General features: G+C 36.6%; 2 protein-coding genes across 5 annotated transcripts in view; both read right to left on the bottom strand.

Moving 5' to 3' along the window:
* Ubr1 (Ubr1 ubiquitin ligase) overlaps window positions 1-6888 on the bottom strand; it is a 51359-nt gene extending 44471 nt beyond the window's left edge. For 2 of the 4 annotated variants that reach the window (XM_074098693.1, XM_074098699.1), the window contains exon 1: window positions 6509-6888. The gene's annotated coding sequence lies outside the window, so the exon portion shown is untranslated. Of the gene's footprint in view, window positions 1-6262; window positions 6476-6508 lie in introns of those variants that run through there. The other 2 variants (XM_074098694.1, XM_074098696.1) reach the window with 2 other exon arrangements.
* Window positions 6889-7972: 1084 nt separating this feature from the next.
* Window positions 7973-12627, bottom strand: LOC141435871 (protein arginine methyltransferase NDUFAF7 homolog, mitochondrial). The gene is made up of 6 exons (XM_074098708.1): window positions 12016-12627; window positions 11668-11808; window positions 10933-11052; window positions 9858-10118; window positions 9453-9644; window positions 7973-8207 (listed from the first exon to the last, which is right to left on the bottom strand). Exons 1-6 carry the CDS (start codon window positions 12433-12435, stop codon window positions 8025-8027), a joined length of 1317 nt encoding a protein of 438 aa, XP_073954809.1. The 5' UTR covers window positions 12436-12627; the 3' UTR covers window positions 7973-8024.
* Between the last annotated feature and the right edge of the window lie 338 nt (window positions 12628-12965).

Raw genomic sequence — 12965 nt, 5'->3', positions numbered from 1 at the left:
CCTTAGGCCAGGGTTACTCAAAGTGGGGTACGCGAACCCCTAGGTGTTCGCTATTCGACGGTAGGGGGTTCGCAACAAGGTTTACGTGACTCCAAAAACCACCAGGCTGCAAGACTAGCAAGATGATTAAGATTGGTTTTTGGAGTATTTTTGTATTTTTTATTTTTAGTTTCACCAACAGTCAATTTTATTACTTTCTTTCGCTATCGTTTAGAAACTTTAACAGGGGTACGTGGAGCCATAAGTTTGAGAAACCCTGCCTTAGGCTGCTATTTACTCTTAAACTACTAATAATTCTCAAGCAAACTTAGCCGTTATAGTTTTCCTTGTAAGTTTGATAAACTTACTACCATCCTGAATTTTTCAAATTTTTCCACCCACCGGTTCGGATTTTAGCTCTATTTTAATGAAAATGTTCACTTTAAAGTTGAATATTTCACAAACATATCACTGAATCGAAAAATCGTCTTAGTAAACCCCTAATGGTTTTAAAATACCTATCCAACGATACCCCACATTATAGGGATGGATGTGAAAAAAAAATCACCCCCACTTTACGTCTATGGGTACCTCAAAGCAATCAAATTGGTTTTAACGATATCTCTTGTCCGCGGTTAGTTTCCTCGATCGATGGGCTACGGTATAGATGTCGCTAGCGTCACTGCTTAAGTGGCTAAATAAGAAACAAAACAAGCTGAGATATGTGGTGCATAGGAGAAATTCGTGTCTGTACCGTTGACCAGCAGTGGTGTAGCGGCATAGCACGCGGTACGGAATACCGAGGACCTGGGTTCGATTCCCAGTGCTGGTCTTATTTTTCTGGTTTTTCTGTGCATCTATATTTCAGTTTGTATTTTCAATTTAGGTTTTACAGGATGACCGTAAAAGTAAAAATTTGGAATTGAAATAAAAAAATACAAAAAGATTCCAAAAAACCAATCTTATAATAAGTACTTTTATATTTTAGTTTTTGTATATATGAATATTATGTGATGCACTCACTCATTTATTATTAAAATCCTGAACTTACTTTAAAAACGAAGATCTGTATATCAATCAAACTAATTGATTTCCTGTGATTTATTCAAAAGCGACTACCTTAGCAAATAAACTTTATTGATAAGATAGTACGTAAAGACGGACGCGCAATTTCTATTTTGGTATAGTGACCTAGTTAGTCAACGATGATAACTAGGTTAGCTGACTTAATGTCTTAAAGGGGTCATGTAAAGTCAAGTTCTAAACAGGTGCCCTTTGACTGACGATATCCCTACATTGTGTTTTTTACATTTTATAAAGTTTTATTATTTTATTTTGTTAAACTATTTACCTGCGCAGAGGCATGATTTTGCTCGACACAGGGTTCAAAATCGCACCGAAAATAGCTGCCTCTCGAGGCAACTCGTTAAGTGCAGACTCGGCTAGTGGCTACTGCTACAACTACCGCGTAAGCGCCAAGTGTTTATACATCGTTCCATCTAATTGGCCCATTTCTTTACTTACTTATAATATAAATAGGTATATTTATTTAGCCGTATTTACGTAGACGATGACTCACATTTCATACAAAGTAATACAAAGTCAATAACCACCCTATAACTTATACGGTACATTTACCTGTTTATTAAATATTTATAAGGAGTGCCTTGTGTGATTATTTTAAGACCAATAGGTCATCAACATAGAGGTTGATAACTTCTGAGGTTTTTAAGTAGTCTTTTCAGTCCACTGAGTTACTGAATTAAATCATTATCAATATCGAATGGTTCAGAGGTCCCCAACATGGTACAGGTGGACAGCCTGGGGTCCTCGGGACGCCAAGTGGGGGCCGTTGGCGTGAAAAAAATGGTGGTTTTGGGAATTTTGGGAATATAGTAGAAATGTAGCAAGGGGTCTACTAAAAAACAGATAACCTAACCAACAAAAAGTTGGAAAACTCCCGACTTTGTCAGTTCAAAACTCAATATCTCAAAAACGGCTGAACCGATTTTGATAAAACAGATCTAAGAACCATCGCTAGAAAACCTGCTTTCAAATAAAAAAAATCCTCATTCAAATCGACCCACCCGTTTAAGAGCTACGGTGCCACAGACAGACAGACACACATAGCGGTCAAACTTATAACACCCCTCTTTTTGCGTCGGGGGTTAAAAACTGGTAACACGTTTCTTAGGTCAAACTTTCATACTATGTCCTGTTTAGCAACAAAGAAACTCCTGTATCCGAGGTCGTTACACTGAAAGAGAGACATTTGAAAGCAATGCCAAATGACTCAGTAAATTTTGCAAACAGTAAATTGTGAAAATAGCGCTTACTGATGAGAATTAACGTAATGACTTAATTTTTGACGAGTAGTAAATACCAGGTTTTCATAAAACAAACTTAATATGCGATTAAAATTACAGAATTGCGAGAGTGGGAGGGCACGATAAGAAGTTCGAATTTTCGTTAGGAGTACATAAAAGATTCAAAGTTCGAATTTTGCACTTGGTAGTGCGATAAAAAATACATGGTGCTCACTCTAACGTATAACCGCGTCCCTCAGTCAGTTGAAGATATTAGTCAACCAAGATGGAGTGTGGGAAAAAGAATTATGACTGCATAGTCGGCTCTTCAAAGGAGTTCACCAGTTTTAAGACAAGGTCTTTTATATTGATCAGAAGTTATCTATAAATTAGAGTCTAAATAGTCTAGAGTAGATTGCGAACTTTAACACTGATTTACATGTAAGTAAGTACACAAAACAAAATAGTCATAATATAATAACAAATAAGTCAGATAAGATAACACACTCGCTTAATTTGATCAGCGCAAATTAAGTCGCACGCAATTAAATATAAACTCGCACAATACCAATATGGTATTACGTAGCAGACATTGCTAATTTTCATATTAAATATCATCATAATATAATTAACAAACCATATAAATTATGTTAATGCAATATACGAGTGAATTAATTGCATATCATTATCACAATTTTATAATAATATTAATTACTTGCTATTGCCTGTTACTTTGTCTGTATCCCATGGAAACTCTTCCTTATCCCAAGATAAAAAGTTGACTATTTTAATCAGGGATAGGGTATTTTCTTATTAGTAAAAGAATATTTGATGTTGGTTAAATAGTTTGAGATGTTACATCTTACATATATATGTATCATAGACACACACACAAACAAAGTTATTATAATTATTAGTAAGTATAGACGTACAGAAAAGCCAATTGACTGATGATAAGTATACAAGGTGGATTCAAATTCATCCAGAACCGCATCCAAAATACAATTTTTAGTTACAGTTCCAAGTCCGTTAGTCACAAAGCTGATTTTTTTTGGTTATAGAAAACAGTGCATTATTTATTACACCGTATTCGCCGCGAATGACTTCAATGACAGAAACTAAAATACAGATCAAGCAAAGTATAGCACGGTATAGGTATAGTATAGTATAGTAAGGCAAGTGTCGCAAAAACGAGGTATTGATAAAGATGACGACATAATTCGTCATAGGATAAAAATATTTTAAGCAGAAAATTTTACAGATTTTACGTAAAATAGGAAGGAGCAAACTCCAGGCGTCGGCGATGTGGGCCACAGCCTACGGCCTCGCCGTCTGAGGGGCCTTGCGCCTCGAAAGTTTCTCGTTTTTAGGGTTCCAAAATTCGGATCAATCCGGAGCCAAAATGGCAAAAACGGAACCCTTATAGTTTCGCCATGTCTCTCTGTCTGTCTGTCCGTCCGCGGCTTTGCTCAGGGACTATCAATGCTAGAAAGCTGCAATTTTGCACGGATATACATATATTTTTTTACGGTACCTCCTATAGACGTAAAGTGGGGTTGTTTTTTTTCTCATCCAACCCTATAAATTTTTCAATTCAGTGATTTGTTTGGGAAATATTCAACTTTAAAGTGCAAATTTTCATTCAAATCGAGCGTCCCCCCCCCCCCCCCCTGGGTGGAAAATTAGAAAAAAAACAGGATGGTAGTAAGTATATCAACCTTACAAGGAAAACTTTAACGTAAGAGTAAATAGCAGCGTAAGGTATAAAATATACCTAAACTTGGAAAATTCCGTATAAAATACGAAATCCTTAGAAAAATATTACTTAATTTTTTCGTAATGGCTACGGAACCCTATTTTGAGCGTGTCCGACAAGCTCTTGGCCGGTGTTTTTGCTCATTTAAAAATTCGTTATCTAATGTGTGGTGTGCTATCACAGGGCCTCACTAAATTCGTATTGCCCACGCCAAATAGGTTGCGCGCTGCCACTAGAAAGGAGCATACATTTAGGGCCTGTTTCACCACTTGATGATTAACTTTAAGTCTCAGATAAAAGTAATGCCGTCTTTGTTAATTCGGACAAACAGAGACTGCATCACTGATATCCGTCACTTAATGTTTGTCTACAAGTGGTGAAACAGGCCCTTAATGTTGTATATGGTACAACAACCTCCTGCCTGTATTATATCTGTAAGTCTAGTATATATATTGTCGGGTGACCACCAGAAGTCACTAATTTAGTTACCACTTAAAAGTCAAAAGGATAATGAAACTTATGCATACCATCGTAAGGTTAATATTCCACTTTTTTTTTGCAATTAGTGGCTTCTGGTTTTCTCTACTTCTGGACTTCTCAAGCTTATTGAGCTTAGTCTGTCCTCTGAAAATTAAAATTATATAAACAACACAGTCTCCTCATGTGCGTAATGTCTCTACTACTTGAACATTGGCAAAATACATCTCGCTGAAACAGCAAGGATGAAAGCCATAAAAAAGGTCTAGTATTCCTGTACTTTGAAATCTAGACCAAATTCATGTACAAAAAAGATGAATAAATCCAAGTCATTTGATGTGTGACATGATCAGACTAAAAAATGACATAATTATGCAATGATAAGGGTAACTTAAATGCTGATTATGATATACTCCACATGTAAAGATAATAACAGCAAAATTTGTATTCCGAGAATGTATGTATGAAATTATCGCTCTAAAATCATTTCAGTATAAACATAATTTTAACATACATACATCTTTCGAGCTTTCCCATCTCAGAAAAATTTCTAACAGTTGGAAAACAAATATACTTCAATTTGGGTCAACAGTAGAAGCCGGGAAAAATAACAGTAGGTAATATGTAGTTATAAGTAAAGACACAGAATAAGTAAAGTACAGAAGTCTCACTGCCGTACAAAAGTGATGTTTAGGCATAAGAACCATGCCTTAACTCATATTCACTCCCATGCGGCACGTGTAGTGGAATAGCACACTCTAGGGGGGGCCCAGACATCTACTTGTAGCGGAAAATAAAATCGCGGAGTTTGCCGCCCCTGTAAGTACTTCTATTGTACCTTCATAGTGCGCTTGATTAAATAAATCGAGATAAGTCCTACAGTATATAAATGGGAAAAAGTCCACATGAATTGTCTATTTTCAATTTGGACCAAAATAAATACCGTTTCAATGTGAATTTGGTAAAAATTTGATTTGCTATGCTATAGTCATTATCAAATAATGTAAACTTTCAATTGAATTTTGTAAGGGGTACTCTATTGAGCACACTCCTCTCTTTAAGGGTAGAAAAATGTGATTGTGGAGAAAAATATTTACAATCAGTCCATTTCCTTGCATATTAATTAATTTGAATTGAATTCCACCTGTTAAATGGAAATAAAATTAAATATGCAATAAGTGAATGTAGTCTATTATGAATTCAGATCAAAACATAATGAAATGTATTATTGTACAAAAATAAAGAAACAAACATAAATTGACAATAACAGTATCTTGTATTAAAAAAACTTTAATACCTGCGCCATATTATTTCGATGGCCCTACATAAATCATCAAGTCAAAATTTATTTTTTAATTATTAGCGTAATTGAGTTATTAATACATTACCCGCTTTGTAAAAGTTTTGAACATTTATGTAAGGGCTGTTGATTCGTCTCAAGTTAAATCAAATAAGACTTGAGACTTTTATTGTTCTCTTATTTGGACTAGCTTTACTGAAAGTAAAAACCACATAATTATTATCAAGAGAACAAGGCCACCAAGTAATATAAAAAAGAGTACATACCTACTATTGTCTATTGGTATATGCTCAGGTCTAAGACAATGCAGAATGGTGCCAAGTGAAACTTAATTGTTTATAAATAAAGCTATATCTTAATTCGAAATGTAGGAAATTGAACAGCCTGTGTAAATAATTTAGGACAGAGAAAATGTTGAAAAAAGATGGTGCTCTAAATACTTACCCGACAACATCGATATCTTCGGATTCCAATGCGTAAATCTAGATAAATCCAGTTCGATTTAACTCCTCAAAAACCGCAAATCATTGTACATAATCTTTCAAAACGCTCGTAAAACCAACAAGAGTGAAATCCCAGACTTATCTGACGAAAATAAATAACTGCACAGCCGCGACGATTACACGCGCGACTGGATTTATGCAGCCCGAACCACAACAAAAGAAAATACGTCTCGACTCGACCACTCACCTTCGCTTTCTCAAAATTGTTTAATCATCCAACTGCACTCCAATATGCAACCGCTGGGTAATCCACGATAAACTGCTAAAAATAATTCACCGTTCACTACCATATGTTTTCAGTTAATACATCACAATTTTTCAGAAACTATAATCGCAATGAGTAGCACGATTCCTCTGAAATTTTGACATTTCAACACAACGTAAGTATCACATCACCTCAGTGTCGGTTTCAGGTGCATTACAATTTTATTGCAAATAAATAGTTAAAAGTAACAGATAAAAATAATCTCGATGGCGTAGAATATATTTTGCGAATGTATTGGATTTAAAAATATTAATTTCTTTGCACTACAACAACAAAAATACGCGAATGAACTCATCCGTAGACAACGGATCCACAGACAATTATTAGAAGTATAGACACACTGCGTAGTGATGTATTTATTACTAAAACATTTCGGGCGGAGTACCGGTTTTTGCCGAAGCGATTGTCCGCAGAAGTTGTTGTTTCATGAATAGAATCTTCAATACTTTAATTCATATGCTATGCCGTGATTCATACATTTTAGAGTTTTTTTTGACTAGAAAATTTCGGGCTAGTTTCGGGCTCATTCTAATCAAGTTCTAATCGGTCCGAATCTTAGGAGCGACAAAATTGTAAAATATATTATTACATACTAGCTTTTGTCCACGTGGAATTCGGTTATCGCACGCTGTTCCCTCGGGAACTGCAGTTTTCCGGGATAAAAAGTAGCCTACGTAACTTGCAATATGCAAAAAATCACGTCGATCCGTCGCTCCGTTTCGACGTGAAATACGGACAAACATACAAACACATAGACTTTCGCATTTATAACATTAGTACTTATAGATATAGAAAATATGATTCAGTATTATTTTTTATAAAATTTTGGCTGCCCGGGGCGAACCGAAAAGACCTATTCAACGATACCCCACACTACAAGGTTACATGAAAAAAAAAAAATATCACCCCCCCCCCCCACTTTACGCCTATGGGGGGTACTCTTAAAAAAATATATTTTGATTTTTTTGTTGTACCATTTTGTCGGCATAGTTTACATATATATTCGTGCAAAATAACAGCTGTCTAGCATTGATAGTTTCTGAGCAAAGCCGCGGACGGACAGACAGACATGGCGAAACTACAATGGTTCCGTTTTTGCCATTTTGGCTACGGAACCCTAAAAAGGGCCAGTGCCCAATCCCTTTCTGTCTAAGTACTATGATTTTCAAAGGAACATAGCATTTCCGCTAAATTTAATATCCATATAGCATATTGGTTCACGCTGTGCATTATGACATTTAGTCAATGAATCGTTTTACCGCATAAGTATAGTATAGATATGGACTTCCCGATCTGCGACTCCGCGAGACCTCTTTGTAGGATTTAAGATACCGCCCAAAGGGAAAAGCTACTTGTGCTGTCTAGTTTCAAAATAACATACTATAATTTTGTCTCAACATTTAATATCCTTATTTAAAATAAATAAAACAAATCAATGTTACTGCTTATTTTCGGTAGAAAACCCAAGTGGAGGATACTTTTCTAAAATAGGCCCCACTGTTGAGGGATAAAATGCCATGAATTTAAATCTCTCCCCCATCTTCTGCGGGTCAACGAGCATGTCATAAGCGCTCTTCAGCATCTTTTTCTCTTCGTCAGATTTTGCATTTTCTATCAAAACCTGAAATAGAATACAGCTTTATTATCAATAGGGAATATTACTGCAATGTTCTGCCGACAGAATGCAGCACTAGCACAAACCGTAAACAGTTTTTTGAATGTCTTTTAAATGTCCGTAGGATGCCGTAATATCATATTATTTCGAATAAAATTTTGGAAATAGCTCTACTAGGTTTTGCCCGCGGCTCCGCCCGCGTGGTATTCGGTTATCGCGCGCTGTTCCCCTGGGAACTGTGCATTTTTCCGGGATAAAAAGTAGCCTATGCCACTCTTGGGCCCATAAACTATCTCTGTGCCAAAAATCATGTCGATCCCTCGCTCCGTTACGGCGTGAAAGACGGACAAACACACAAACATACAAACACACTTTCGCATTTATAATATTAGTATATGGATTCTATTGTTACTATCGATATAAATATCATGTTATTTTGTTACTAATGGCGACAAACTTTATATTGAACTGACGTTGTCATGGCGGTTTGTTTACGGTTTGTGCTAGTGTCGCCCCCTGCGCAGAGCTTTGCCTATATGCCCTATTAAACGCGTGCTTGGGTATGGGTTTTTGCATGAAAATATATATGCCGCTCAGACATAGCTTTTTTACACGTATGGTTGCCAACAGCGCCGGGTTTAGCCTTTGATCAAGGTAGAAGGATATTATCTGTAACCGTTTCTGCCACGTTTCCGCGCCTCTCAAAAAGTGCCATCAAAATTTTACTTCGCACTGGAAACAGGAAAATAGCGCCCCGTACTATCTGGCACCTAGAGTGACTGCTTCTCTTCCTCTAACCCAGGGCTGGCGCTGGTTGCAGACTAATCGGTATAGTAAGTACATCAAAACGATCCTCTACCCTCTCCCATCCAAATAATAAAAATATATAAATGAAAACTAGCTGTTGCCCGCGACTCCGTCCGCGTAGTGTTCGTTTATCGTTATCCCGCGGGAACTTTGCCATTTTCCTGGATAAAACTATCCTATGTCCTTTCCCGGGACTCAAACTATCTGTATACCGAATTTTATCTCAAAGTCAAAGTCAAAAGTCAAAATATCTTTATCTTAATCGGTTCAGCGGTTTAGACGTGATTGAGTACCAAAAATCCACACATTCAAACATCCAAACCTCCAAGCATCTTCACAAACTTTCACATTTATAATATTAGTATGGAGGTAACCTACATCTACATCAGCGAGATTCATAGGATATCCTGTTACCCCTAAGTTAAAGTTACAATCACAACTTACATTTAACCTAAACTCTGCCTGCAGCCTCTCCAAAAATTGCCTCTGTTGGACAGGGCCCATAACGAGCGCATAGTTCTCGTCTCCTGGAGTCATGGATGCCGCTATGCGCAGCTGGCTGAAGTCTACATCAGCTGTGAGGTCGCTGGCACCGACATTCTCCAAAGGATTGACCACTTGGTGCCTGTGGAAGGCCTGGAAAAGGATACAATGAAAAGCATAAAAGTAGCCACATTTCTGTTCAAAATAAACTTTAAAATACGAAACGAATATAAAAGTCAACTCGTTTTATCAATTCACTTATTCAAATATATGGGCAGTTGTCAACAGTTAGGTACTGTTATATTGCGTGTCTGTACTGGCCTAAGATTACTAATACGATTTCTTGGTATAAAAAAAAAGACAAACCCTAAAAGTATCCCCCTTCTCTCCTTCATGGCCGTAGTCAGCAATCAAGGCCAGGCCTCCGTAGGCGTCTACCCGTTGTGCCAACTGTCTGGCTATACCTAGACTCCTGGCGCTAACTTCCAGCTCAGTTCTATCCCCTGCGTCAAGTGGTGGTCGGACAAGTGTTTTGACTGAATTTGTCTCATTGGCTGATATTCTGTAGTACAGCTTGCCAGCTTCATCTATGTCTATTAGGAGTTCTCGCCATCCATCCTCTGATTTCTAAAGAATTTGATATAAAAATGTTAACATATTCAAAATTTTCAAATCATTTATTTAGTAAATAGGCCGCAATGGGCACTTTTACACGTCATTTTTTTTAAACTATCAGCGCTTTCGAAAAGACCATCATTGCCAAGAAGAATGCGCCGCAAGAAACTTGTAAGAAAGTTTTTTTTTTTTCAAAATAAGATAATTACAAATAAAATACTTAAAAACTAAAGTAGGGGAGAGTGGGTCACAGTGGAGCAGATTTTTTTCAAACTGATTTAATTGTGTCTCTTCAAAAAGCTCAGTTTATTTCTTTAAATATATGTTTACTATCTATGTTTGAAAAACAAAGACAACGAAAGCACTTGGGAAGTCCAGTAATAAAATATATACATATAAAATAAAATTGCCCGTGATCCACTGTAACCCATGCCTGGGTAACACTGAATCAGGGATCTGAGGTACAACAAATCGTATGAGATTCACAAAATTATAACTAATAACAGCTAAAAATATACTCTGTGAAGTAGCTAATTTAAAGTTCAACAGTCGGGACACACTTAAATCGACGCTCAAAAACTCTTAGTAATGGCTCCCGACTGTTGAACTTTAAATTAGCTACTTCACAGAGTTCTAGACCACTAGGCTCATTTTCTTCCTTTTAGTTTTGGCAGTCGGGTTTTGCGATTTTTTTAATTTAATGTTTTATTGCTGTTATTGCATGGACATAAAGCGTTTTTTGATCAGCTAAAGGTAGGCATTGGTATGGGGATTGGAGACGTTTTTACATAGCTGTTTAATGTTGTGAATTGAAATAATGGTTCACCTCAAACTTATGGATAGGAAGCACATCAAAGAACTCATGAGCAATGTACCACGAAAAGTTCTTCGGTACTTTCTTTAGATCATAGTACCAGTATACTTTTATGCCACTTGTTGTTTCTCCCTGCAACATACAATATTATAATTAACTTAATTAGTCATGGTAATTTATTTAGTAGGTATCTCTATGTATATACCTGTTTTCTGTACTGCTTACTGTGTTGGTGTGCAATAAAGAGTTAATGTATTGTATTGTAAACCTTATCTATTGTTTTTTGCTGAAATTTCTCAAATTTATGCGCAAGCATAGCTGCTTACTATGCAATTTGTAGCATAATTTTTAACACAAGGATACCATTTATACTTTAATATGGTTTGGACTGTATAATGATGGTTGTATAACTTGTATAACCAGTGATATTTTGGTATATCCTCCTGAGTCCTGACATTTTTTAGCAAACTTAGCGTTTAAGACCTAGACGTGGTTGACCTGCTTTGTTATTTTGGACAATATTTACAAATTCTTAGAACTTTATTCAATGAACAATTTGTGCTTTCTTAAGTACATTCAGCTGTTATTCTTAGTGTTAATTAGTCCTTTATAAAGTATGTGAGGACTTAGGAGGATATATAAGATAGTGTTAGGACTTATTTCTTGATTGTTACATTAGATATTATTATGTTGTTATTTAAAAAAGTGTCGCTTTAAACAGTTTTAAATGTATGTATGTGTATTTACCTCATAATTATGCGGCGAGTCTACGTGACAAGCCTTGTGTGTCGCACAGAGTCGGTGAGCCTGTACATTTTGCATGGTTTCTGATATCTCTACCAAGTGGATGCTCAGGTCGTTAGGCTTGTAGCCTAGGCGATGAAGCACCTGAAGTTTTATAAAAAATTAAACTAGTATTTTTTAAATATAAATAAGTTCATAAGATCAATAATAATTTCCAAATAATAAAAAATAATACTAACAATTATGTGAAGTTGACCAATACTAACACAAAAAATTTGATAAAAGCTTATTAAGTAAAATCTTCTGAGCTTTATCCACAGAACTGGTCAAATAAGTAAAAATCATATTTACCCTCAAGAAATCCATCATCAGTGTGCCTTTGCCTGGTCCCAGTTCAACTATTTGCAGTGGCTTCCCAGGACCCATCTTTTTCGACTCAGCATAGAACCAAATGGCCAAGATCTCCCCAAACAACTGACTTATTTCTGGCGATGTTATGAAATCGCCACTTTCACCGATTGTCTCTTTTTTCATGTAATAGCCCTCTGTTGGATTTGTAGTAACAATATGCATATATTCTGCTACTGATATGGGACCATTTAGTCGAATTTTCTCTTTAATTATTTCCATAAGCTTAGGGGCCGTGCCGGGCGCAGGCATTTTTAATGTATTCGGGTCTGGACGTTTCATAACCTTATAGGCATATTGTCGATATGTTACACTAGGTCGGATCAGTTTATTAGACATCTTGAATAAATTTAGAGTGTTCATGGTGATCGGTCTGTTCAAAATAAACCCAGCAGAAAGTGCTCTTTTATTGCACGCAACTTTTAATTGTTTTGACAATCAGCTGACACTGACAGGCCGACATGATATTGACTGACATAACGTTGCCAAAATGACAAATTCGCTCGTGTCTGTAATTTTTTAATGCGCAAGTTGTGTCCACGTGGATTCCGCCTGTTCTAGGTTAGAATCGTAATTTGTACAACAATGTTTGTAACGTGTTTGCATCTCCAAATCGATCTGAGATTGTGATTATTAGCGGTGCCACGGAACAGCAGGGCTACTACGAAACTCGAAGTTTGTGTCGTGCGGTCCCTCTGACACTTACACTGTTTAATACGAGAGCGAGAGGGACGGTACGCTACAAACTTCGAGTTTCTAGTTTCGTAGTAGCCCTGCAGCTTGCTACTACGAAACTCAAAGTTCGCATCGTACCGTCCCTCTCGCTCTCTTATTAAAATAGTATAAGTGTCAGAGGGACCGCACAACGCGAACTTCGAGATTAGAGTTTCGTA

This window comes from Choristoneura fumiferana, chromosome 15 (genome assembly GCF_025370935.1).
Source record: "Choristoneura fumiferana chromosome 15, NRCan_CFum_1, whole genome shotgun sequence".
Classification (NCBI taxonomy): domain Eukaryota; kingdom Metazoa; phylum Arthropoda; class Insecta; order Lepidoptera; family Tortricidae; genus Choristoneura; species Choristoneura fumiferana.
Note: the sequence above shows the minus strand (reverse complement) of the source record. Positions and strands in the feature narration are given on the sequence as shown.